This window comes from Dermacentor albipictus, unplaced genomic scaffold (assembly GCF_038994185.2).
Source record: "Dermacentor albipictus isolate Rhodes 1998 colony unplaced genomic scaffold, USDA_Dalb.pri_finalv2 scaffold_39, whole genome shotgun sequence".
In the NCBI taxonomy this organism is placed as follows: domain Eukaryota; kingdom Metazoa; phylum Arthropoda; class Arachnida; order Ixodida; family Ixodidae; genus Dermacentor; species Dermacentor albipictus.
In genome coordinates this window covers 1,643,537-1,671,269 of record NW_027225593.1, presented here as the reverse complement: position 1 = coordinate 1,671,269, position 27,733 = coordinate 1,643,537, and the positions used below count along the sequence as shown (strand labels likewise).

The following is a 27,733-nucleotide window of genomic DNA, read 5'->3' as shown; positions in this document are numbered from 1 at the left end:
GGCGCGTGTTCGGATGGCTGCTCGATTTCATCGATTGTGTCGTTAGAAGGATTGTACATGAAGCATTTGCCGCGTATGTATAGCTTATTGTAGCGAAGGCGAAATTTGGGTGAACCCGGATGGCCAATTCCAAATTCCGTAAGTTTCCGTCTCGCAGTTCGAGTGGCGGGTGAAAAATCTTCGCTTATTGAAATTTTTTGTTCCTTGAAATCATTGCGATGTGATAGGATTAGTTCTTTTATTTTGTAGTTGGTAAACTTCGCAATGATGGGTCTGCATTTATTAGGGGAAAATATCCCTAAACGATGAACACGCTCAAATGGGTCGTTTGGTAGCGAGTTAAGAACCTTTGTTAGTGCATTGGTCAGTGTGCTTTCAGTTTGTTGCCAAGTTTCAGATGAATCTATTAGTCCATGGAAAATCAAATTATCGCGGCGTGACCTGTCCTCCATATCATCTAGACGCTTTCGTAAAAATTTATTTTGTACAGTTAGGTTTTCAATACATTCTTGCATGCCTGCAAACTTATGGCTGAAGGTATCAAGAACTTTCCCTTTCTCTTCTAGTTCATCCAGACGCTTCTGAACGTTAGTTATTTTTGTTTCGATGCTTTTCTGCCCAGCCTTAATGGATTTAATGTCTGTGGTCAGCTCATGTTGTGCCTTCGAACTTTGTAATGAGCGGGAGTGAACATCTTTGAGCAGTTGAAAAATTACGGTCATCTGTTCTGCAGGGTCTTCAGGTAGTGATTCAATTTCTAATTAGGGATTCGGATCGAGTGGTGGGGCCAGGGTTCGTTTCTATGTCGCCGGAACACAAGAGTAGGAAAGCCATAGAAAAGCAATCATGCACAGTTTCACACAGCCCCCCTGGGCACGGGAACAGCAATAAGCAGATGTCATCGCTTTTTTTAGCGTACAAGGAAAACGTACACACCTGCATCGGAGCAAAGCGAAAATCAGGAGCCATGCTTCTTGCAATGTTCCCGTGCCCACTGAATCCGAGGACGGAGTGGCCACAGCTTAAATTCCTTGCGGGCGATGATGCAGTCGTCGATGGGGCTGAACGGCCGAAGGCGAGCGATTCCATCGGGTGCGCAGGGATGAAATATTTGTTGAAGTGGCCACAGTCGGGCAGTGGCGGTGGTAGCATCTGAGCTGATGGGCATGAGGGAGATAGCGATTCCGGTATCAGCCAGGTGAAGAAGAGCGTCAGCGTAACCTGCATCGGAGCAAAGCGAAAATCAGGAGCCATGCTTCTTGCAATGTTCCCGTGCCCACTCTGTGGTCATCTAATGGTGTGTTGTAGTCGGAGCGACCGAGGCGCACACGAAAGACCTCTTGCATAAACGTTAGCATGCAGCTGCTTTCTCGTTTCCTAAATAAACGGTGAAGACGCCATTAACACCGCCGGAGTCGTATTCACGCTGGTGCTGTCGCAACCAGGGTTCAAAGCCCTGGGTGCATATTGAGCTAAGTCGAGCCCAAGGAAGCATTTGATTTCTTTTTGCGTCGCCGAAATGCGGATGTTAACAGCTGCCAGTGCAACGGCACTGGCAGTGAAAATAACGTTAACACTATTTTCACAAGGTCACGACTACCCTGCGCCAGGGTCAGGCGCAGCTGCAGCCTACGCCTTTGAAAACGGCATTTTCATTGCGGCGATTTTGTCGTAATATATGCTGAGAGAGGGGCAAAACTTCGATAACGCTGACATACTTCAGCACCACTTGCATAAAGTTGAATTGAAGCCAAAACACAGGTTGGGCTGTTATAGTGTTGTTTTTTTGTAGTTGCTGCAGAACTGCTATAGAAAGGGGGCATATTCTCGTCCTATATTTGCTTTCATACATATAAAGACATATTTCAGTTGCATTGGGCACCTTATAAAGTGGACGCGTTCAGAAATACTTTACTATACATGTCGGTATTCCCCTGCACACTTTGATATGTCCGATAATCACACGGAGGTATACCTTTTCTTAAGAATTCGAGTATTTGTGAGAAGAACAGGATAAATAAAAAAAAGTTTTGCAAATTTTACCACTGACCTTGCTCCTGCTATTAGTTTACTATACTGCTAAATGTTAGCGCCGCTATCAAGGCGTTCGCTCGCAGTTGACAGTATAGACTGACGGCACGTCGTCTGTAGCTATACGGGATTTTGTTTGGCGCCGTCTATGCCGCTAATTTACGTCTCACGACAGCTGCTTGAGAAAGTTCATTACGAATGCAGGTTATTGTGTCAGGACCTGCAAAAGCAGCCATCCTGCACTATAAAAATCCTCTCCCAACGGTGGCGCAACCAATCCTCGCTTCAAATGATGGGTGGAATGGACAGTGTCTATGCCTGCATACCATTGCTATTGACCCCTCTGTCGTCTCTCTATTGGCTTTGTCACGCCCTTTTGATCCCAATATTTCAGCTTGCTACGGCGCTCTTAGGAGCTGCTCATGGCGCGCAGCTAAGGCGATTGCAGAAGCCATTACTCGCGACATTGCAACGCCGATGGGGCTGCCGTCTTCATGCATGATTTCGCACGGGTCAAGATGGCGACCGCGAAAAATTTTTGCAACCCGGTCGGCATATTCGCATCAGGTGGGGGGGGGGGGAGGGCACAGCGCGTGCATACATGACAATATATGAGAGGGTTGAGTCGGAGATGAAAGGCGACACTAAAAACTAGTTTTCAGCCCACCACGTCGAATGAGCACAATCGCCTCTGGTGCCCCCTTGCCGTCGCCACGTTCTGCCCTCAGAAGCATTGTAGAAACTGCAGCGCTTCCCTTTCTACTAAGGTGCGAGTCCAGAGGGGACGTAGATAGAACTGTGATGAGAACAGGCAGTTCTGATACAAGTGAGGTAAGGGGGGGGGGGCGGGGTTCGGAGAGAAGGTAAGCAAAGCAAACATTACTACTATACCAACTGGATACCATTAGTGTCAAGGTACGGTACAGTACGTTCCTGCTATTTCTCAAAAATAAAAATATGTCAAGCGGACAAACTACGCAGCACGGGCAGAAGCAGGGCCGCATTAATTAAAGCGCACCGCAGGGTCCAGGCGACACCACGAAAGCTGTCGACCGTCAAATCAACATTTCTGTGCCCGCAGCGGTGGCTTTGCGGCTATGGCATTACTAGAGGTCGTGGATTTGATCCCAAGCAAGGCAGCCGCATTTAGACGGGGGCGAAATAGAAAACGTCCGTGCGCTTAGATATCGGACACGTTGATGAACCTCACAGTGTCAAAATTAACCCGCAGTCCGCCACTACGGCGTGCCTCATAATCCAATTGCGGTTTTGACACGTTCCAGCCCCGTAATCGAATTTAAGTTTAATACTTGTCCTTTCTTTCTTTTCATTATTTTTTAACTATGTTGCGAGTAAAAGTCGATCCGTCATTCCAAATTGATGAGCCTAGAATTTACGCTTACGTGCTTTAGTACTGTGATATTACCGATGACAGCCGTCTACGCATGATAATACCTAAAACTTGTCGCACAATTTGCAGACGCTGAGTCTAGCACGAGCTGGAATCTCTTGCCTGTTACTTTGAGTGATTGACTATATGCAAACGACTTATGCATATGGGTATCTGGCTCGAGTACTGCAGCCGTTCAGCAAAATCTACAAGCTCCACTAAAGCTAATTAATTTTATTTTTGCGAAAGCAGGGGCATGATTATTTCACCCAAGGAAACTGCTGTGCTTCGTTTTAGGAGATATGCCTCAATAAGTTGGTGATGTTGTTAAAAGACATGTTTTTCGCCCTAAGGTAAAACACACAAAACGAACACACAGAAAGACAACACGGTCAGCACTTCCCACTGATTTAATTTGGGCTGCGACCCCTTGCAGCAAAAAAACGTGTCTTTCATCAATCACCAACAAGGCCAACAAGCAGATCCGTTGCAAAAAATTGGTAACGGTGCGTTGTAATCGCATGTCCCGAGGCGCACACGAGACAGCTCTTGCATAAACGTTGGCAGCCAGCGGTTTTCCCGTTTCCTTAAAGCAACGGTGAACTCGCGATGAACACCGACGGCGTCGTATTTACAACCAGGGTTCAATGCCCCGGGTGCATATTGAGCGAACTCGAGCGCATGAAAGCGTTTGATTTCTTTTTGCGTCGCCGAGAGGCCAATGTGAATAGCGGCCGTGCAACGTCGACTTCTCCACACTTGAGCTGCAGAACGCATGCCTCAGCACCGCCGTCAACCACTGCGCACCTGGCTTCGCAATCCGGTGGTCGGGACAGCATTCTCGATCAAATAGACGGACGGGCGGCCATTTTGTTCTTGTAAGTGGCCACTCCAGCACTGCTGTAAGACTGTCACTTCCAGTAGCACACTCGTTTGAAGTCGGTTGCGCCTCGGCACTACAAGTCTCCGACAAGCCGACCATGTCTCCTTACGGCATTGCGCAATTCACTTCAATGTATGGGGCGTGTAGTCTGAACATTGAAGGACACGATTGAGGCGTGTCAGTTCCTTGCGGCTCGTTGGAGGCTGTCGATCGTGTACTCAAGTGCTTAATTTCCGCTTGTTTAGCAGAACCACCTCGTCATGTAGTGTTCTATCCGCAGTACCACTGCGATGCGGAAATGAAAAATCATTGTTTCGATTTGTTAGGTGGAAGCCTTCAACAGTGGTGGCACGCGATAGTGCGACGTACAGGAGCCGGAGAGGCTGCCTCTTATCCTAGTCGTGCATAGCCTGTGATTTGTGCATGGTCATTGCATTGGCTTGTAAGATGGGAAAGCTGACCCTCTCGCAAGTAACGTTATCGTGCATGGACGAAGTTACGGTCACATTGCGCCTCGGTATGGGAACGTACGGCTGTCGTATTGGAGGCTGGCGCACCCTAGCGTGTTTTGCGTTGGCCTTTGCGACGACACCCGCAGATGCACCAGGAAGCTCTCGAGTAATGGTACGCCCACACTAGCGACAAAAACGCGCGCGACACGCCGCATGCGGCAAGCGCCCGCGCGGCAGACGCGTGCGGGCAAGTCCACAGTCGCGTTTTGCGGCACGCGGCAGCGGCCCGTGGAGTCCCGCGTTGTCTCGTTCCATTCGATACTTCTCGCGACAACGCGCTCTCCGTTCAGGGTTGCCAGATTTGGCTACTTTGCGCCAAATTGGCTACTTTTTGAGGCTGTTGGCGGGGAAAAAAATGCCTTGGCTACTTGGCTACTTTTTTGGCTACTTTTGAAATAGCTTGACTATTGTAAAAATTGGATAGAAACTTGTGTAGCTCATATTATGCAGCAACATTAGCAAATATTTAGGCCAACCCGCAACAACGACACTTCAAATCTTTTCAAGCAGGTCCATCATCATTGTCAATCAGACTCTGGCGCTTTCATTTCATGGAAAGGATTTCGCACTGGTGACGTCACAGCGTGTTCCATCTTCGCATTGACGTTCCGCGTCAGGCCTTCCACCTTCCACACATAGGGCTTCTTCGATTTTCGGAGTTCTGGCAGCCCGCTGGCAGCCAGCTAGTGCCGGTCCTGATGGGAAGGCAACGTGAGGTGGGATCCTAAGACAACCCGAAGCTGCCCGAAGCTTGCAAAATCGAACACTTGGACAGCTGGTCACGGGATAAACGTAAACATGCTACCAGCATGTCAGCGGCCGGTCTGGCCGGCGCGCTCTCGGGGTAGTCGGTCCATTTATGTGTTCCCAGCTTGAAAACATAGAGCTGTTTTCTGGAATACGATCACTTTTGCGAGATTTCGCGCGACTGGGCATCTCACTTTGCAGAGCGTAGCAAACGGCCTGCGACGCGTCCGATGCCAAGACGCAATATCGCACGTAAATAATCACGAAAGCGATCGCTCGAGGTTGCCTCGAGCTTTGACCTTCTTCGAGAAATGTGCGCCAAGATTAACTCAAACATTTACACTGTGATTCTGATTTGTGATAATATTCTAGTCATATTACATGCTGATCAAAGCGCTCTTAGCTGTAGTCATTTATACACGTTTCATTATATTTTTGTATGTTCTTGCATTTACTAAAAGCAACTTTAAGTGTTGGCTGTGATAATGTCTTCAGAGTTGCATAATAAATGAAAATGCAACGTTTTTCCATAGCGTGGCTACTTTTTAGAGCGCAGCTCTTTGGCGTCCGTTCCTGGGTTTCGCGTCGTCGTCGGCGTTGGCCTCGTAACCAGCTCCGGCCCCCTTCGCTGAAGTGGGAGACGAAGGACGCGAGCCGCGAATGGCGGAGACCAATGAGAGCGGCCCCTTCAGTGACGTGCGCGCGCGATGCTGGTATCATGCGGACCCTCCTTACGGCTCGATGCGCACTCGTGTCTGGTCTCAGCCGATCCGCTCGTTTCGTACTATCGTCTGCTCGCGCCACAGCTCTCGCCCGCGCCTGTTTGGTTCTGTTGGGTCGGTCTCGTTCGCGCTTGTTTTGGTTGTTATTTCGACAACAAACGGTTACAAATATCCCTCGAGGCCAGCGCACCTTCCACAACTTAATGCGGTGAGTGTAAGACTCGTATCTCCGCGAATCCCATTCATGCAAGTGCGACGACTGATGCACGGCGGAGGCCAATATGGCATTAAGGGCCCAGTTGTGAACGTCTTTGTGAACGTCTTTGAGAATCAAGCATTGGTGTACCAAGTCGAACATATATCAGTCTATTTCTCCGACCACAAAGCTTCCTTCATGACTGTCAAGAACTGTTAGTGGAGTCTTTGTTAAAGGAATACGTGTGAAAAATAAAAAAAAATTCTGTGATAGCGCATACATGTGTTGCTCGATTTCTTTGCCTCAATCTATCGAAAAGGTGAAACAGCTTATTTGCTGCACTCAAATTTCGCATTAGGAAGTAACGTAATCGTCGGTAATTTTTTTGGCTACATTTCTGTATGTGGCCAAAGTTGGCTACTTATCTGGCTACTTTCCGAGATTTTTTGGCTACTTTTCACATTTTGTACCTGGCAACCCTGTCTCCGTTCTGCCCATTTCGTCTTCCATCGGAAGTGTGTGTTTTTTTGCGCCACTGCCGGCCACGCTCAGGCATGTCGGATACGGACGAGGAGCTACTGGTGACTCTGAACACTATAATACTTGTTTGTTCTTTACTTGTGTGACGCCGACGTGCCAGACAGCGGACAAGAAAGTTTTGAGTGCAGTACAGGGACACTGAGGGCCAGGCGCACACTCTGCTTCCCCACCTTCACCAATTACTCACCTGTCATGCCAAACTGCTGTCCATAATGTGCCAGCGGTTGGCGCGCAGCTCCTTGTCCGACGCTCGATTTATCATAGAGGTACGCATATCCGCGAACGGTTTCCAAAAACGCCTCCATTGCGAGGCGAATTCTTCGTCGACGGCTCAGTGGCGGTGTGGTAAGGCTTAACAAAAACAGCCCCCTTGACTGGAAATGGCCTCTGAGATTTTACGGCGCGCGTGTCACTGTTCAGTCTCGGAGCTCATAGATTATGATTCTTTGCTTATGCGACAGGTGGCGCCACAACAGCGCGGCTCGTAAAGCGGCTCGCTTCGGATTGGTGGACGTTTCGCGTCTGCCGCGAAAAATGGGTCTCCCACCCATTCGCGCGTTTGCCGCGCGTTGCTGCCGCTTTTCGTGAATCTTGCCGCGCGCGACAGCACCGCTCGCCGCGCGCGTTGTGTCGCGCGCGTTTTTGTCGCTAGTGCGGACGTACCATAACAGGCGTTGTCGTTCTCGTTATTTCCTATGTAGCTTAGTACAGCCGACATTGGTGCGGACTAAGTCACCTGTGTTGAGTGTTATAAAGGAACGTTTTGCAATGCTCAGTTTGAGTTCTCTGGGCAGAGAACACAGAGAGGCATGTCGTACATTCACTCACTCCTTTACGGAAGACAGCTGAAGAAAGCATTGCTCATTTGCAATGGTCTCTCGCGGGGCATTTTCTTGCCATCGTGTCACGTTAGATGAACTGCCATGAGCGCCAGAAATTTCACTCGTTTCTTGACCAAGAATCACCCGCTTCTTCACTGCGTCGGACTGATTCGGTTGTACCCTTTCCCTACCTCCTCCCTTAGGAGTGGTTCCTTTCACGCGTGAACACGGAGGCAAGCGTGGCAGCCCCTGCAATGCTAATGCAGGGTGGGGGAAGTCAAGCCTAATTACGGCGTCCAGAGGGCATTGTGGATCCGCTCCACCGAAACGTTGTTCAAGTCGCCTATCTTGCCCCCAGCTTTCTCCCCCTCACCCCGCCCCCACCTCCTTCAACGCGGCGTGCAAGACTGCACAGCAGCAGCAGTAGAAAAGACGAAGAGGCAAAAAAAAAACAAGCTTCGCTGTAATACAGCGCTGTTGCGTTCCACATTCCTTGCAGTACATGTATGAAAACAGAATGCGGCCCAGATGGTTGATGAGCTGAATGGCATGCAGTCGTACATTCTCTGCACTGCCCTGCACTACCGTGTTGGTTGTAACGATTCAAGAATGGCTCTCTTGTCACGTTTTGCACGTCGAGGACAAAGTTGACTGTGTTAAAGGTCTCTTCAAGAAAACAACTAAGGCTGTCGGCATTGAATTGGGTGCAAGTTCTACGGCGCCATGCTTAGATCAAAAAGAAAAGGACGGTCGTTTATTTCCTTTTGTTTCAACACCTGTAGTACTACAAGAGATATTGGTGCGCCGTATGACACTGTTTATGCAATTTAACAGCGACAGTAGTTGCGAATACACGTCCTTCGGCCAGCAGAATCAAAATGTATATATATAAGCAAGATACATTTTAGCGGAGCTAGTGAATGAACAAAAGAAAAAGTGCTTCTACGAATGAAATAAACAATGCATTTAGGTTTTCTCGGCGTGTATTATTTCAGTACAATTTTAACGCAGTAGAAAAAAATACATATAGGAATTCTACATTCCGTGTGTGAAAGTGAAATACAACCGTTCTTGAGGAGGGCCCGATAAAGGACACCTGCCTAATGACTCTTCAATTGTTTAGCCAGAACAACATACTTTCAAGGAAATGAAATCAATTTAAATGATGGGGTTTTACGCGCCAAAACCTCGATCTGATTATGAGGCACGCCGTAGTCGGGGACTCCGGAATAATTTTGGCTCCCCGGGGGTTCGTTAACGTGCGCCCAAATCTAAGCATCGGGGTGTTTTGCCATATCGCAAGAAAATCAATAAAGCTCATGAATATGACATGCGTTATTCCACTATATTTGTGTGCTTTATAAACTCCAACGAAACGGCATTGCATCGGGCTATTCTACGTCACGCTTTATTGATTTATTACGCTTAACTGCTGCATATGGCGCAGCATTTGCTGGCATATACGGAGTAAGCGAACAATCGGGAAGGTAAAATATTTAAATGTTAGGAGAATCACAACTGTCAGCAAAAATGTTGAGCAATAACTCCATCAAACATGTCTGTGTCATTTAGAAGCAAGCATACGACGACATTATAAGTACTGTGACTCGCCGTGCCATTGTCACTCGTGTTACGGAGAGCCCGCAGCGAAAGTGGACGTGGGGTGAACTGATGAGGGAGACGTTGAAATGAAGCAAATGCATCCAGCTTTCCCTGGAACGTCGGCATGGCGTTGTTCTTGTTTGTTGCGTTCCACAACGTGTTGCAGTACGTGCAATTCCCAGCTCTGCGCCGCGTCATTCGGTTGTTTCTGGCACAATCTGTCTTCACGCCAATACTCTGCGTCCCTGGGCTTCCGTTCTTCTTCACTAAGCGACTGCAGTCGCGTTGGCGCCATTACGGCAAATGCGACAGCACTGCGGCGCCAGGAACTGCTGCGGAAGGCGGCGCAACATGAACTAATGGGGCAGGCAAACTTCTCAAAGTGCCGCTGCCAGGTGCGCTGATGACATTCCGATTCGAAGCCGTGGCTGCTCCACAGTTATGGTGCGTGCCCGATTGTGCTCGTCACGTGATTCCTCTCTCACCAATGATCGCGCGATCGTCGTGCCGGGCGCGTTGGTCGCGTCCAGTTACGTTCGCGACGCCAGTGCGTCGAACCATCGGTCGCACTATCGACGCAGGTTGCTCTCGACAACGTGCCGTGACGCGTTACGCGCTCACGCTACGTCGGGCTATCTTTAGCCCTTCAGAGGGCAACTCCTATGTTTATAAAACTAGATGAGACGATTGTCACTTTCAAACGGTATTCACAGTCCTGTCACCGAGAGGGTGGTTCAATTTGCATAGAAATTCAAAAATAAATTTATATGCTCATAAACGAGGTACCGAAACAGAAACGGATGCCTGCCTCATGTAGCATCACGATGAGTCGATGACGTCAGATTCTACACTACCCCAGTGTAAACACGCCGAACGCCTGCTACACACGCGATACACGTGGCGGTAACGCCAAATAAGCGAAGCTGATGGCCGATGATATCTCCTGACGATACTAGGAGATTTTAGAGTTTTCCCGTCCTATGGACAGTGTCGATTAGAGCCAGGATTTCACCGACGGTGGCGGCGTAGTCTCTGAAGTCTCAAACACAAGGTGGCTAGTAAAAAGACACGAGTAGAGAACGCGCAACCAACGCTTAAAATTCATTTTCAGCACACCTAAATACAATATTGTTTGGAACGGATCTATAACCAGAGTGAAAAAGCGAGCGTATATTCAAAATTGTATTAAGATTAGCGGACACCGACAAATCGCCAGAGTTGCCCTTTAAGGTTTTCCAAGCGCCAGTGGCGCCGCACAGAAAGGCCGACGCGCGCACAGACATCGCCGGCGACTGGCTCAGCGAGGAGGAAGAGAAAGAGGGAGCGCGCACACACCATACAGTTTCTAAATAAATACTCCAGAGGAAAATGTGGCGCTAGTGTCTACGGGGTCTCCCGTGAGCGTTTCCTCAACCTACATGGGCATGATGGGAAGTACGGGCTTCGGATTGACTTCTACCTTTAGACTAATGGCATTTGCTTGCGGCGCAGTAAACAAACCTATGTCAAAATCATGGCGCAAAATCTAATCTTACTTCTACAGTATCTTACACTCTAAGAAAAAAAGTACTAAAAGGGGTAGGGAGGTTAGTCCTTTTGGGGACCAACTGATTTGCCACAACCGTTAGTCCTTTTAGGGACGAACTGACATGGGATGAACTGTTACTCCCCATGCGCTTACTCCTTCGGGGACTAACAGTTGCCCCTGCCCGATGGTCCTCAAAGGAGTAACGGTAATTCATTCCGATGCTCCGCAAAAGTGGAATTAATTAAATTAAGCATTTATACCCAAATAAAAAAATTAAAAACTAAAAACGTGCCCGAGAGCAGGATTCGAACTCACGTCCTCTCGCTCATATGTTAGGTACTTTAACCACTTGACCACGCCGCTTCTTTTTTTTTCTTTATTTCCAGACAATCAGCAAACACATCAATACACACTGCTCCCACCATCTGACAATATTCGCTTTCCCACCGCTGCACTTGAAGCTTGCGGTTGAAATTACAAAACTTTCATTTTGGCAAGGGCATCCATCAATGACAATAGATCATCGTCATACGCTAACTTCTGAAACACTTTCCGTAGTTTACTGATATTTTCAGCAAAATACGAGTTTACTGTTCTCACATTTATATCACAATTCCTTACAGACATGCGGTTTCTCCAGATACTGTGAAGGCCGAGAAGAAAGAACATGTCATAAGGTATACTGTCTTGCACTGTGGATAGGTAACGGATACCATTCGCTCCTAACGGGAATTATTTTTTAATAGTTCTTTGCATAATATCCCAAAAGAAGACCGCACTCCAACAGTCCAGAAAAACGTGTTCTATAGTTTCTGGTTTCTTGGAAATCAAACAGTTAGTCCCCCATGGTAAATAGTCCCCTCTTTCTTCTAGCCATGTTTTTACAGGCAAGGTATTAGTATGTAGTTTAAAAAAGAATGTTTTCACTCCCCCCGGTACAATCATTCGTTTCACACGTTTTAGGACATCTTTCCCTTGGCCTTCGCGGTACATTAATCGATATAATGGTTCTGGGAACATAATATATATTAAATCCGAGCTTATCCGCTTACGACTGACTGCAGCCAAATATTCTATGGAAAAGTGGTGGTGTAAAAATCTAAATGCTACGACCACTTCACGTAAAAATTTACTCGTTGCGTAACACCCACCCTTCCTCATCGAGACAACAAAGTTAGGTAAGGCATTGCTCAATCGGACTTGAATAACTGTTCGCAAGAAAGGATTTGTCGTGTCTCGTAAGAACAAAAATCTAGAAATCAGTTGCTTTAAGTATAAACTTGGTAATGACAAGCCCCCCTGACCGAACTTGCGAAACAAGTTGTTCCTGCTTGTTCTTTCATACTCAGACTGCCACACAAAAACAGCAAATACTCCATGGAATTTCTTGAAGTTGAATCGGGAACAGCTCAGGGCTTGCATGAGATACCACAGCTTGCTCACCAAGAAGATTCTGCAGATAGCCGCACGTGCAAATATAAAGAGGTCACGCCGGCCCACTTATCAGTTTGAGCTTTTAATTCCTGCACTTTCCCATTCCATAAGTCTTTAGTGCCTCGATGTGTGCCTAATGGTACACCAAGATAAATCCCAGGCGTGAACTTCCACTGCATACCTTCAAAAACACGCGGCGTTGTTTGCCACCGGCCGTGCCACAAGCCGGCACACTTATTCAGGTTTATATTGCTGTCCGTCATGTCACAAAACTCACGCATATTTGTCATGGTAGCTCGAACACTCTCGTTATCGTCACAGAAAACAACATCATCAGCGTAGGCTAACAAACGTACCTCACATCCTTCTAGGCTGAATCCTCGCACATCCGGACTATCAATAATCCTTTTACAGAGAGCCTCTAGATATATTGCGAACAAAAGAGGTGACAGGGGGCACCCCTGACGAACAGAGGAACGCACTTCAATCCTTTCAGTTAGCTCGTGGTTGACAATGAGGTTAGTTGTACAATTATTGCATGCCATTTTAACTCCCTCTGTTATCCGTGATCCAACACCGACATAATCAAAGATTGTAAACAGGAGATTGTGACGCTTCGTTGACAAAACGGGATATTTAGACAAGGTTAAGCATGGGAACACAAGTGCGGCAATATAAAAGTGACTCCGTATTTTGTGCAAGCTATGCAGTGAGATTCTAACGTTGAGTGTACTCGCAACCATTAGCGACTGCGAAAAGAAATCAGCCCGAGTATTCTTAGGGTGATTTAAATTGAGGCACTACGCCATGTCTACGTGTAGCGAGCTCAAACGGGGCACCGAAGACGACAGAGAAGGGCAATTTCTCTGTCACTTAGCGTGTGCCGTTTGAGCTACACATCGCTTCAGTTCGCAACCTCCTTGGAACGGAAGGAACTTCGGTAGTTTTGGCCAAGAAAATCTAGCCGTCTATCAACGACTTGCGCGTTTAATGTGTATCGCTCACTTATGGGGTGCACACGACGGGCATGCCTCGTCACATTCCAGTTTTAAGTTTCACGTAATTTTCTCACGAAGAGGCAAGGTGCTGCTTTGCATGTAGTTCAATAGACAATGCACTAACTTCGAACCATTCACGATTTATAGACAAAACCGTTTTCACCACATCGCTCCATGACACGGACGAAAACAGCGAAGTGACTGGGGAGTAACTGTTGCCGTTCATCCTCCCATTGCTCTCTTTCCTAGCAGGGACTAAACACTTACTCTCCGAAATTTGCACACGGCACGCACATTCATGCAGTTAGTCCTTTGAGGGACGAAAGCGCCTAACGGCGCAGTTACTTCCGTTTTCCCCGGGGTTTTTCTTAGAATGTATATAACGTACCATACGTTACATAAACTTTGTATGACTTTGAGATTGAAGCACGGGTTACTATGGTTTATTACGAGGGCCCACCAGGGTATGCATTCTTGTGCGATACTGTTCACGATTTAACGCCAGAGAATAATTATTTATTTATTTGTAGAACAGCAATGACAACCGTTCATGTACTTGTATAAAAATACTCATAAAGTATATATGGAAATAAAAATGTTGCATTGTGAGAAAATGTTGCGTCTTTGAGAGGAATGCTACAAGTGTCGTCTGCTACAACGCCTGCTCGCTGCGAACGCGACATTTTTCTCGCAGACGACAGACACTTGCGAACTCTCTCGCCCTTTCGTATGGCTGCGTCGGCTGTCGCGATTGTCACGTCTTCAAGTACTTTCAAACACATCTGCTGTAGTACTAACTAGGACGCTGCGGCTTCATTTTATTTTATATTGACGCTCCGCTTCCGAAGCGTTATGGCGTGGCGTAATATTTCCACTTACCCATTTTGCAACACTAGACAACAGCCAGGAAGCAGCAACCTTTCCTACCACAAGTAAGTTTGTGTTCTCAAAGTCTTCAAACACGCATTTCAATGAGCACCTAAACGAGCAATGCATAATGAAGCCCTTAATAAAATTTGATTGTCAAGCCACTAGATTGTCGTCTATCAGCAGTACCTTCTTTTTCCTATTCTGAAGTTTCATAAAGCAGGTAACGCTACAGCACGAACTTAACACACTTAACAACCAAGGTACAAACGGTCAAAATATGGTATTTCAATATTTACGACACCGTCGCTTTGTCGTCAGGGCTTCGACACGACACCGCGACACAAACAGCGTCCCAGCCGCTGGCCCAGCGCGCTATCGCCACTTCCAGCAACATAACAAATGCAGAGAGCTCAGCGTTGCACTGTCATATTGCAGGTTATAGCAATTGCGCTTGGAGCGAAACCAAAACTGCCAAAAAATACTTGTAGACAAGTTCGCCAGTCAACAGAATGCGAATCCACATCCTGTACTTCCCATCATTCTCATGACGGTTCAACGATCGAAGCGCCAGATTTCCCTCTAGTTCTATAATATGGAACTATGGAGCACACGAAGCGGCTTGCTCGCCGAAGGGACACAGCATTGGCGATCCCACGCAAACCTGAGGCCGTCGAGCACGCCGTGGGAAAGGAGGCGATAATGCGGGGACCAAGGGCAACTTTTTTTCGTGGTTGTGGACTTTTAGGCGTTCTTTTGCGATAGCAATTATATGGACACTTCCGTATAAAGTCCAAGGGCGATGAAACCGTCGCCGCGTGCCGCATATGCTGTATGTGCGAGTGAAAGCGTGCGAGGCTGAGCCGGCGAACGCGGTTCAATCTAGCGCCTCGCGTGCGCCAGCGAGGAACGCGAGGCGGAAGCGTGCCCTCTCCTGACGCGCGCGATGCACGGGGGTCAGAGGGCGTTCTCCGGCGGCTGCTAAGGTGCGTCGATGTCCTCCTCACTCGCCGCTCCATAGAGTGGAGACAACTGCGGCGTCTACTACGGCGTTGGGCACGCGAATGGCAGGCTCCGTAGCTGGCGCCTTTGACGGACGCCGTAGGGACGCCTTGCCGGCGCTCGTGGGTCTTGAAATCGACCTGCGATGTTTGCAGAGTGCGCAGAGTGCCGGTAGCTTGGTATGCGCTGTGCTTTCGATGTTTCGTTAGCGCAGAAGCGACTGACGCACGAAGATCAATTAGCTTGCTGCTGCCGCAATTCCAAACTCCAGCATTTTAACAGCGAGTTTTTGCGCTAATCGAGCCAGATGTGGTCATGTTTACCTGTGCGCGCATGGCACAGTGCTTGTTAATTTAGATAAATCACGTTGGCGGGCTTGTTGGCTTCAATCCATGATAGAATGTGCAAGCGCGACTGAACAACGACGTAGAAAGCAGCCGACACACAAAGAATGAGCTGTCTCTGGGTGTCTGCTTCTTTCTACGTCCTCGTTGTGTCAGGCTTACATATTCTATCATTGTTATTTTCGTTAGTAAGCGAATGTTTGAAGTTTATATACGGTTGCTGAAACTACTGTCCTTACTTCGTACAGCTTTCCACTAATTTGCTATCATCGGTGCTTCTCCTTTCGGTCGAAACTGCGACATTTTTTCAACCGTTGTGGGCGGTTTGGCGCACTTCGAACGTCAGGGCACTCGCCATGGCTTTGGCGGCGTGACACAAATTGTTCATCACATAGGCGAGTAGTAACATAACGCAATCTTCGCAGCATTTCTTGCCATTTAGATAACTGGCCCAGGTTTGGGGATATCCTTTCTCTTCGTGGTCAAAACATGCTATACAACGGAAGTAACTTCCCTTGAGCGAAACGCGCTGGTCATCTTAAATTGTGAGGCAACAAATTAGTCACTAAATCTTTTCGGCAACCATATTTTTCTTCTTCTATGCGCAGGTTCTACGTGAGACGACTGACGGACTGCGTTCAGGGGGCAGCACAGCGTTTCGCCAAAGAAGCGGCCGGTGAACCATGTCTAAATCCTCGCAAGCTGTCGTCACCAAACGTGCACCCCACAGGTTCAACACCGACTGGAATGGGCTGATCATTCCGTGTACCAAGAAGGATGGTGCCAGCTGCAGCTTAATGAAACACCGTCGTGATTTGAACAAGCTTCTTCTAGGAGCTTGCCTAGAGCTTGGGGAAGATGGGTTTGGAGATAGCAGAGGTGCCGTCCTAATTGCGTGTGGCGCGGCATGCCTTTGCGGGTGCGCTGCATACGGCCCGGAGCAAGTCTCGCGCGAAGCAAGGGCATTGAATCTCGCCGAGCATCTTCTCGCCGAGCATCGTTGCATCACAGGGATAAAATTCAAGGTCATTTGGATGAGTCGCGCTTCGATGCGTTCAGCGATAAATCGCAATCGCTTTTTGAAAAGCATTACCTTCTGCCCAACAATTCTATCATCACCCCACGACGACGGTATCTTGCTCGAAATACTCAATCCTATCCCACAGCGTGGAAATGTCGCCTTGAGTGTCAACGAGTTCGACAAGGAATGGGGAGTCAACGTGGCCATGCCTGGAAGGTCACTCGGCTTAGGCATGGATCATCTGACAGCACTCGACATGTCAGAGGTCCAAATGGCCGCTAATCAGGCATGTTGGCTGATCCGGGAGCTCACTGACAACAAGAGCATCACTGAACTCGGTGTCTCACAACACGTGTTCCACTACCGCGACGAAGCCTCTAACGCGGTCTTCGCCAGATACCTCGCCAAAGAAGACTGCGCGCTCCGCAAACTAACTCTGAAATCGAGCATGTTTGATTACACAGGGTTGCCCCTGAGCGAAATCGTCGACGCAATCTGCAAGATGCGTAGCCTTCAGGAACTCTACGCAGACATCGTCACGCCGGGCGAAGCATTGTAAGTACAGCTTAGAATTGCATTACGAACCGACGGCACACCAATAGAGCATCTCGCAGCACGTATTACGGGCCTTGCAATGCCCAACTTGTCATATAAGAAAACTTGAAGCGTCATACTTAGTGTCAAGTATAATTTAACGGACAGAACTTAACGGAATGCCTATATTATTGTATTTCATGCGCTGAAGCGAGCTTTTGAATTGTGGAGAATTTAGCGAACAAATTATTAATTGAATATTTGCCACAGAGATATAAGAGAGCTTTAGTTTAGGGGACGCAAGCGGCTTGCGCACGCAAGAACTAGGGGCGATGGTTCTGCTCATGCGCAGACCCAGACGTAGGGGTCTGCGCATGCGCAGTACCGTCGCACCTAGTTCTTGCGTACGCAAGCGGCTTGCGTCCCCTAAACTAAAACTCTATATAGTTCCTTTAAAGTCAAGATTTTTTGAGTGAAAGTGGTCTTCATGGCTTCAAATAAAGGGGGACAAGTTTTATAGTTCCTTGATGTTGAAGTACGATTGGAAATTACGTGTTCATAAGGCGCTTTACGTCATTGCGAGTTTAGTTATTTTCTTGGACTTCGTAGTGCCGTTTGTTATGATTGCCATTGGTGTCGAGTATCCAAGCTCCAGTTGTATTCGTCACTCTAGAAAACAGCAGTGAGTGGTCATTATTTGACACTGAACTCGCTCATAAATGGACACGAAATCGCTATTTAAGTGAGTATGATTACCTATAGTTTTCAAATCATCGCTACTAATTCCGAGGGGAAATGAAAGCACCACCGGAGAAAAGGTCAAACTTAGTTGCGGTTGAATTTTGTGCCGGAACCTCAGCCCCTGATTCCTATGTGACTTCATGGATATGATTATGCTTTCTTTTTTCATTTAAGCCGTTTTATTGACGAGATGGATGTGGAGATCTTGTGGATCCTTTGGAATATAATGTGCAGGGTGTCTAACAATTTGAGATTTCCAAATTCCCTGAGTTTTCCAGGTTATCCCTGAGCACCTTTGCGAAATTTCCTTTTGAGCCAGAACGTTGCTTTATACCAAGACAGGCTGACACCATTTTGCTCGATGCTGTCACTCTCTAGTAAGCATATTGAAACAAAAAGATGGCTTAATGCAGCTTGAATAATGAGAAGTAATATCTATTTTATATAAAAACAGGTCACAGCGAAAAAAATCATAAATCCCTTTACAAATTGAGTCGAACATATTCAAATACGAATGAACAGGAGACGCATGCCTAAGTAAATATTTTTGAATATGGGATATTTCTGTCAACTGATAGCAAGCTCATGGGTATGAAGCCTGAACTTTGTCCCAACTCAGATTGTCTTGGAGAAGCTGGAAAGTCATCCTCAACTGTCCTGACATACTCTCAGCCCGTACACAACATCTCAGTGTTGGCTTTGACTGCTTTAAGTAGTTTACGCAAGTTTGAATGAGGAACGTTTGCATGTCGGCGTCAGCCAACACTTTGTTTTTTGAGCTCAAGCTCCTTGAAAGATGCGGCGGCACGCTTCCTTTCCCGTTAATTCCTCAGTGCGTCGGTCCTTTCTGTCCTCATCCTCCTTCTGTCACTCGTTCACCGCGTGGATCACTTGAAGCACACTCTTGGTCAGTTGTACAGTCAACGTCCGATATTTCGGACTCCCTAGGGGCCGCAAAAACATCCGAAAAACCGGGCAGTCCTAAAAGAATGAATGCATGTGTTTAGCTGCAGTTAGGGGCTTAAATTGTCAGAGGCACGTCAGAAAAAGCTCTTAAGTCCTTCCAGTACACTTATTAGATATATCAGAGCTCACACTGTGACAACAGACGGGGGTGCGCGCACGCGTGTATAATTAAGGAATACATACTGTGCCCCATAACAATTGTCCCTTCCGACGCTTTTTATCCTTCAGCGCGTAATAATGCTGTATTAAGGCAAGCCTAACCTTCAGAGATTAGCATTACGCAACGCACTGTGCTCTGCGAGCTTCGAAGCCAATCGCTAAGATTACATAGGCGAAGTCGGTGCCATTGCTGACAGCGGCGAATTCTTTCAATGAAAAACACAGCACCGCACGCAAGGAGCTTAATAGAGAACGTAGAAGCACCAAGGCCTAACGTTGGCGCTGTGGTGGCTACGGCGGCCAACGGACCTGCGTCCAAAAGTGCCGGTTCGAGGCGGCGCGATGATCAAAATGGCGGCGGTGGTTGTCTTGATTAATGCCGTTTCAGAACTGCAGTCAGGGCAACATACATTGACTATAATATAGTACGTGGTGGTGCCGCAAAGCCGTGCGAACTTTCGGGCATGTTCGTAACATCGGACGTCTGGAAAATCGGTCCTTAACCACTCAGGCCTTACCTCGTGCCGATGACACGGCGTCAATGACGATTCGCTACAATTCCTCTGTTACTGGAGCCAGCATTAACACGACTCCCTTTTCTTTGCCTGCACCTTTTAAACTAATGAAGTGCATCGTTAAGTGTCCCACATGTATAGTATTCCCACCGGCACTTGAAGAAATTGAACTTGCTTTTCGCCTTACATTCGCGTTAAGTCTCTTGTTCGAGGTATGCGAGTCGAGCATGACCTTAGCACCAGAAAACGTTACTGCGAGAGCGGTTAAGTACTCGAAACTGGCTGTGGCACCACGATTGCTTTTTCTTTCGACGTCCCAAGCCGTCTTTCAATGAAACTACAGCTAACTTGTCCTGATAAAAGCAAAACATTCCCTGAGTTTCCCCTGAGTATTTCGAGACTATCCATTTTCCCTGAGAATTCCCGGGTTTCCCGGTTGGTAGAAACCCCGAATGTGGTCCTTATTTCTAGAAACATAAATTATCTTCCATAAATTCAGATACTTCGACTTCAGTTCCTTGCACTGAATGTATTGGAGCTCTAAATAGCTTTTTACTTGAGGCATAATTCTTCAAGAAATATTTCTTTTCTCCACATGTGCTTCCAGCATGAGTACGGTCACCCTCTTTGCCGAAGTCATTACACGGAGTGCCACAATACGGCGGCTGAGGCTACCTTCGACGTTATGCGAGTGTATTGCGTCATCGTGGAATCCAAATCCCCAATTTCCGGATCCCCAAGCCGCGAGGTGCATGGAGTCCTTGTGCCAAGCCCTGCAGAAACAGAACTCGACGCTCAGCCATCTCTGCATCGACATGCGGATTTTCGGAGAAGCAGAGTGCCACGCCTTCTTCCGTGCAGTTGCGGACAACAAGGCACTCAAGGCGGTGGTCGTCAACACTTTGCCCTGCAACGACGGACTCGACAGAGTCTCCAAAACATTCCGGGAGCGGGGACTCGATGACCGCGTTGTCGTCAAGGGACACTGCGGCCACGACAACACAAGGCAGCTGCAGCAGTTCCCGCAAATCTGCAATGCAACCATCAATGCGGAAATTCCAATTGCCAACATCCCGCGCTCGATACTCCCATCTTTACGTGTTGTCAGTGGTTGCGATCAGATAACTTCGTTGCGGGTTGAATGCTTGAGATGCCAACGCAATGAATATTCCGCCTTGGCAGCGTATATAAGGGGCTCTACCACACTCACTGAGGTAGACATATACCTGAATCCCACGTATGTTCTTTGGCCGAGCTCCGTCCTTCGGAATCTGGAGGGAGCACTGGTGTCAGCAGTCGCCTTTAACATCAAGCTAGTCAGAGCCAATCTCAAGGGTTTGCAGCTGTCCTACGACGACTTGAACGTGCTCGCGCGAGGCTTTAGCAGGAGCATCAGCCTCACCGAATTCACCGTGACTCCTGCGTGCATCGTTTACAACTGGTCTGATGAAATGGGGTTCAACTGTTCTGTACACGTGGCCGAAGCGTTCCTCGAAGCAGCCGACTACAAGGACGGCGCGCTGGCGGACATCCAGGTATGACTCTGTACTATTACTTTTTTGTGTGATCGCCAATACAAGGAAAGCGATAGCCTGCTAAAGATCGCGCACGCAGAGGACTGTCCACATTGAATATTCCAGGAAAGTTACAAGACGGAACTCTTGATTTTCATTAACCTATTCCCTCATAAACGCCAGCATTATCCAAGATCTGCGCATATGTACACAGACTGATAACATTGCTTTGAAGACTATGAGTACTTACAAATTTATAAAGCTAAATACCGCCATAAAGGTAGGCTACAAGTAGGCGCAGACTAATGCACCTATTATACATGATTCACATGTTAGCTGAATGATGAAGTCGCCAGAGTTCCCTGTCGGCTACTACATGACACCTACGGAATTAATCTTGGTGCCGATTAATCGGGCAGTAAGCATCGCTTGGTCGTTGACACATGGGCGGTGGCACACTGCGCGTTTCTTTGCCTGCACCTTTTAAACTAATGACGTGCATCGTTAAGTGTCCCACATGTATAGTATTCCCTCCGGCATTTGAAGAAATTGAACTTGCTTTTCGCCTTACATTCGCGTTAAGTCTCTTGTTCGAGGTATGCGAGTCGACCATGACCTTAGCACCAGAAAACGTTACTGCGAGAGCGGTTAAGTACTCGAAACTGGCTGTGGCACCGCGATTACTTTTTCTTTCCCATTTTCCCATTTTCTTTCCCAATTGTTTTCCCAAGCCATCTTGTAATCCCCATCTGCACCATTTGCCTAAGCGCGATGAATAAGAAAGTACTACGGATCTCCACAGCTGCCTATACTGGAATGGGAACTCCGTGCCACAGGAGCAATGTACATTGCAGAGTGTCGAACGCGCGAACCATTATATAGGAAATCACGGATCATCGGTGCAGGGTAATTAGTGCAAGGCTTCCCGCTCCAATTTGATTCTCAAAGGAGTGCAAAATGTTCATGCATTTCATAGGCGAGAAGGACCAGGATTGCAGTGTGCGAGGATTACATTACGTGGGAATTGCAAAACAATGTGTTTTTGACAAGATGGCGGCGACCTTTTCACGATGTGCCACGTTGTCACGCTCGTGAAAACAGCGTCGGTGTCACAAAAGAGGCCTTACGTCCCAATGATCATGATAAGCAAAATGCGTTGGCGGGCTAGTTGGTGCGAATCCATGAATACTTTGTTTGGCGCAAAACGACACACACAACGTCTTTCTTGCGTGTGTCGTTTTGCGCTAAACAAAGTATTCATGGATGATGATAAGCCTCAAACAGGGTACGTAACCACGATAGAAGATCCCCCGAAATTTAAGGTTGCTGCTGGAAAACAACCTGAATATGCATCGCCAAAGTCGATGCTCGAATGCGACGTGTAAGCGTCAAACGTCGCACGCATATCTCGTAGGGCTCCACTCCATTATTTCACTTCTGGCATCAGTTGTAGTGAAAGATGTTGTCTCCAAACTCTAATTGAAAGTCTCAGGCGGGAACATCGCCATAAGTCACCGAGACTTAAACCATGAAGCATTTTAACAGAGCAATGATTCATTCACCGGCGTCCTACATGCTGATACAAAAGCCGAATTAATGAACGATGGAAGAAGACTTCAAATTGGGAAGTCATTTTAAAGCCACGCTGGGGTGACTAGACGTTGCAATAAGAATTTCTGCTAACGAACAAAGGCAATACGAACTGTGTATTTTTTCCACAAAAGAAATTGAAAAAATACGAGTCAACAAGCTTACCTCAAGTATATTTATATACTAAGACGTTGAATGGTCGCGAACAAAAGAAAAAGTTAACATTAGCCTTTGCAATAATAACTGCGAATATAATGATCTACAAAGCCGTACAGCCACAACCTCAGCATTACATATGCCTTGCGCGCGTAATATATATATATATATATATATATATATATATATATATTGGTAATTAAGTTGGTGTTGACCAGGGTTGCATCGGCGTGATGTTTAATTACACTACCAAGCTATCGTGTCAGCAGATCGTAGTTATCAGCTATAGTGCTTATGTACTACGGCTATCAAGGTGTGACAGCACGCTCGTCATTCACGTCGGATTCATGCGTCAACTGTACACATGCCAAAATTTTGTGAAAGAATACATTACGTACATTGATGCAGTGAAGAAATCGGGAAATTTGCAAGCTACATTTGGAATCAGCTCGCACAGCGGTGATTGGAGATCGCTGGGAGAGGCCTTCGTCCTGCAGATGACGTAACAATAGACTGATGATGATGATGACGATGATGAATGTGATCTTCCTGCACCCACCATGGCGTTCGCCTGTAATGTTTGTTTGCTCTATGTGAAATCCTGTGGTTGCACTGGATCGCGCTTAACTTCTAATTGTTCAAAATCACGTTGCGTAGACGTCATACCTGCAATCTGTGAGATTATTTCTCTAATGAAGCAAGCTATGCTACGATCGAGACCTTCAAGTTCCTTATCGATTCCCACGCGCTATCCACTTCAGTCCCGTTTTCGCGTACACTACAGACGTGCTTGGAACGTTTGACTTTTGCAGGCTTACATTTCCTTGGCTTTCCCCACCATAGCTCATCTCTGTACACGCAGGAAGTGGCCAGGAAGAACGCATCCGCCATCTTAGACGCTGCAGACTTCGTGCTGGGCGAACAAAATGGCGTCGAGGGTGTCCGCGCCATCGAGCTGATGCGTGACCACCCGCGTCTCCTCGAAAGGGTGATGGAAGGTGCTGACGTCACAAAGGCCGAAGCCAAGAAGAAGATCCGCAGCGCCCTGCTTCGCGTCCACAGCAGTAGCATCGACGAATTTATGAGAATGACTGGCGTCGTCAAGGAGGCGGTGCAGTGCCTGTGTCATCCCGGTGCCAGGAAGCTTCAGCTCGCCGACATTGGCCACGACTGCTGGCTCCACATTCGAAGTTTCCTGAAGATAGCGGACGTCGTGTCACGTTGAGCTGGTCCAGGTCAGTGAAAACAATCTAGCGGCTTTTTTTTTTTCGCCGTTTACATGGGGTAGGGGCTTGAAGGAGTAGCTCGTTAAACACAGTATGACGAAAGTGAATGTGGCTGTCTATAAACAAAAAATTGAAATAACACGAATGTTTCATACTTTGATGAAACGGAATTCGACAGTAACTTGCGAAGAAGTCTTAAGTTTGTCAGATTCCTGCTGCGGGCGTCATTAGCCTGATGACTTAATCTTAAAGCTCAAATTGATGTTTCTATGTACCACGTACTTAAATTGGAAGTATAAAACGCACAACCTCAGAAGGCGCATATATCGTAAGTATTCAATATCTTCTTGGATAGCATTTCAGTCACATCGGGGATAAAAAAAATTTCCGTTCTTATTTAAACCTTAACATTTTTTCATACATAATAATAAACTTCTAGTGACATGACTGACAACCAGATTGGTTTTCAGTGATGGCTGTCAGGCTTTCTTATTCATCGATAGCTCCACAGGCGAGAGAGTTTATTGAAAGGCAAACATGCTGTCCCGGTTATGCCGGCCTTGTTAGCTCGTTTACTGAGAATAAAATAGTATGGGGAGTAATAGAATTAAGGCGAAAAATTCAATAATAAACGAGCTTGACACTTGAGATTTCGTGTAGCATTTACCGATTGTTTTTTTTTCCGGTATATATATAAAGAAAAAGTGACATGCCATTTCATCTAGCCGTCTTTTGCATTAACCGAATGTCTTAGGCATGTACTATACAAAAACATACCAATAGCGCTAAACGAACCTAGAACATGTTTTATACTAGCTGGTCTACAGACTACATTCGGTTTAATTTATCGAGAGATCCATGCATCATGACGTCGTAATGCGGAAAATGGGCACGCGGGATGCAAACATCTTTCTGTCAGTGCTCTGCTCTGCTACCAAACAGGGCCGCGCAGTGAGTAGCTGTGTTGGACATAACTAAGCATTTTCTTTAACGTCATTATTTTCTTTTCATAATTTGACCTGCTAATGGCCTTCTCCTTTTCGTAACGCCTTTATTTCCAAGGTGCACAAATTACCACAAGTTAGACGAATAAAATGGCGGTGAAAAGGGCCAGTTGGTGGTCGGTCATACTTTCTTCCTGCTCTCCAAAGAGAGACTCCAAATTATAATGCCCAAACTTCAACTACAGTCAATACTGTCCTGACACAGCGACAATAACGGAACACATAAGGTCCAATTGATTGAAAGACTAGACTTCTGCAATACATGTTTCATTCGTAACTAAAACAGAGCTTTTATAAACTAGAAAGTGATGAAATATCGCGACCCCTTATTTTGAATGAGTTGGCATGCACGAATGCTTTTATTTTCTACACAACGCAGTGTGAGACTGAGGCGAGTAAAGGTATTCACATGTTTGTATGATTATCGCTTCCTCATTGTATTCTTAATGCTAATCAATAACTTTTACCAATATCTTATTCATTCAGCAGTCTTCGGCACCACAGGTTGGCAGCCCGATGCTAGAAGAAACCAAGCTGGCTCCTCCTGCTGGCGTCTAAGTACGGCTGTAAAGAGAGGCTGTAACGTTTCAACTAGTAGGGCTCGGTTGTGCGCCTCTTGATTTTTCCTACTCGTTACATCGCCGACCCAGGAAGCTGTTAGGAAGCCACGGAACACCGTTTGCCATCGCCGATCTATATGTTTTCCAGTGTGTGTTCACTGTGTGGTGGTGTTTAAGCAGTGGAGGTCGTGTCGTTTTTGTCGCATTACTTCAAGTTACATGAATGGCGATAGGAGCTTGCTTGACACGTGCCAATTTTGCAACGATGGCGGCGTCCCCATCTTTCTTTGCTGACCCTGATTTCACTCGTGAAAGAAAGCTTGTAGTGTAGTATAGAAAGTGTTATACGTTTGTTACTAACTTATATTGTTCCTTTTTATTGTGATCATATGCAGCTTTATGTAGCTAATATGTTTCATGACTTTTAGGCTGTGCACTTGGCTGCTGTTTTCATTTGTTATTGTTGTTAATTGTATGTACTTGATTGTATGCCCCCCTTACTCAATCCACAAGTAGGGGCCTTGTAAGGTATTTTACAAATAAAATAAATAAAATATATATCTCTCACCCGATACTATGTGCAACTGTTGTTTCAATTTGCATTGTGCACTTCGGAGCGAGTGATTTGAGGCTCTTATTAGGCGCTAGTGTTGTGCAAAGTAATGTCCATGGTTTTATTGCGGTAATTAGTAACATTCAATAAAGCGAACGTGCGTCTTGCAGCGTGTCTCCCACCATGTTTTCTAGTTCCGAGACCATTCCTGTACTTTTGTATTACTCTGTCCGTAAAGCTTCAGCTGTCAGTGTTGTACTGTGCATTGTAATCGTTATGCCTGCTGAAAGTAAGAAATAATCCAAGCGTGTTTCTGCAGTGGAGCCCCAGCTAGCATTTAGAGCTGGAATCATTTCGCTACACGCATTGAATGTGAGAGACTCCAGACGAGAACTCGAACCTATTTGAATTGAAGGTGACGCAGTTTTGTTGATTTCCCTCAACGGATTCTCATTCCCTTTTGAAGCATTGTATTTAGGTTCTTTTTATACCGGGGAAACGTTAAGTATACAGTACCCCACACTCGACATAAACTGTAAGATATAGTTATATTATCGCACTTATTACCTCGGTATGTAATGCTACATCGACAGTCAGAAGGCGTTTCGTTCTTGAAATAGAAATATAACAGTATGCATAAATCTGATCTCTAACCACGCGTTGATACTACGGCGGTAGAACTCAACGGACACAATTAGCATCCAAAACCGAAAAGAGTAGTGATCTTAGGTTTAGCCATGTATTTACATTGCCTAACTCCATTACGATGGCATATTGACACAGCAGATGTTGACGGCATGTAAACGGGCGGCGTAGGGCAGTGAATGACTAGGCACAGTGACAATTTCTAGTAATTTTTCCTCCATAAAGTGAGTTTCATTCATGCAGGAACTACTCAACTTGTGTTAGCAGCAGAATTTCATAGCCACAGTGGCACGTCAATAAACAGAACAAGCTCGTTGTTGACAGATTTGTGTTTTTTGTTGCCTGTAAGAAAAGATTGCAATAAATGAGCGTGTCATGGCAAACGGACTGTTTGTGGCCTTTTATTGAATACAGTGCATGCTGTTTATACTAGAAATGCTGAAATTTAACACTCCCAGGGTTAGTTTAGTACTGATACCCGAGATGGTAGATAGGAAAACGGCGCCGCCGTAGCTCAAATGGTAAGAGTATCGCTTGATCCACTTTCATGTCCATTGATTTATCATTTCTTTAATTGAATTAACAACATACAAAGGCACCGTATGTCGTCCTTGGTGCCTTTGTATGTTGGTTTCTTATGATATGGTTAATAAAAATTGGCCCCCTCGGTTCCCTTTCTTCTCGTTCATTACATTACGTGGGTCTCAAAATCCGGCAACATTGATGCCTGGATTTAACTTGTGGGCGTTTATTGACCGGTTGCTGTCGCCCAAATAGATCATGGACTCGTGACGCCTGCGACAAAACGGATGTCCCACACCCGACGCCTAGGTTCGTGAGTGGTGGCGCTGGCTGACACTCCCAGGGTTACTTCTAGCAGTAAACCGCATAGAGTGAATGGTAAACCGGGGTCGCCGCAGTAGCTCAATTGG

At 46.7% G+C, this 27,733-nt stretch overlaps 1 protein-coding gene across 1 annotated transcript; it reads left to right on the top strand.

The window, feature by feature from the left end:
* LOC139052836 (uncharacterized) lies at window positions 1-27,178 on the top strand. Its single transcript, XM_070529985.1, has 5 exons — window positions 1-138; window positions 16,226-17,193; window positions 20,161-21,088; window positions 23,676-24,048; window positions 25,530-27,178. Exons 2-4 carry the CDS (start codon window positions 16,301-16,303, stop codon window positions 24,036-24,038), a joined length of 2,184 nt encoding a protein of 727 aa, XP_070386086.1. The 5' UTR covers window positions 1-138; window positions 16,226-16,300; the 3' UTR covers window positions 24,039-24,048; window positions 25,530-27,178.
* Window positions 27,179-27,733: the final 555 nt, after the last annotated feature.

Coding starts and splice junctions, on each gene's coding strand:
- LOC139052836 (XM_070529985.1), top strand. CDS start 16,301: ATGTCTAAATCCTCGCAAGCTGTCGTCACCAAACGTGCACCCCACAGG. Junction 17,194..20,160: donor GTCACGCCGGGCGAAGCATT/GTAAGTACAGCT, acceptor ATGTGCTTCCAG/CATGAGTACGGTCACCCTCT. Junction 21,089..23,675: donor GCGCGCTGGCGGACATCCAG/GTATGACTCTGT, acceptor CTGTACACGCAG/GAAGTGGCCAGGAAGAACGC.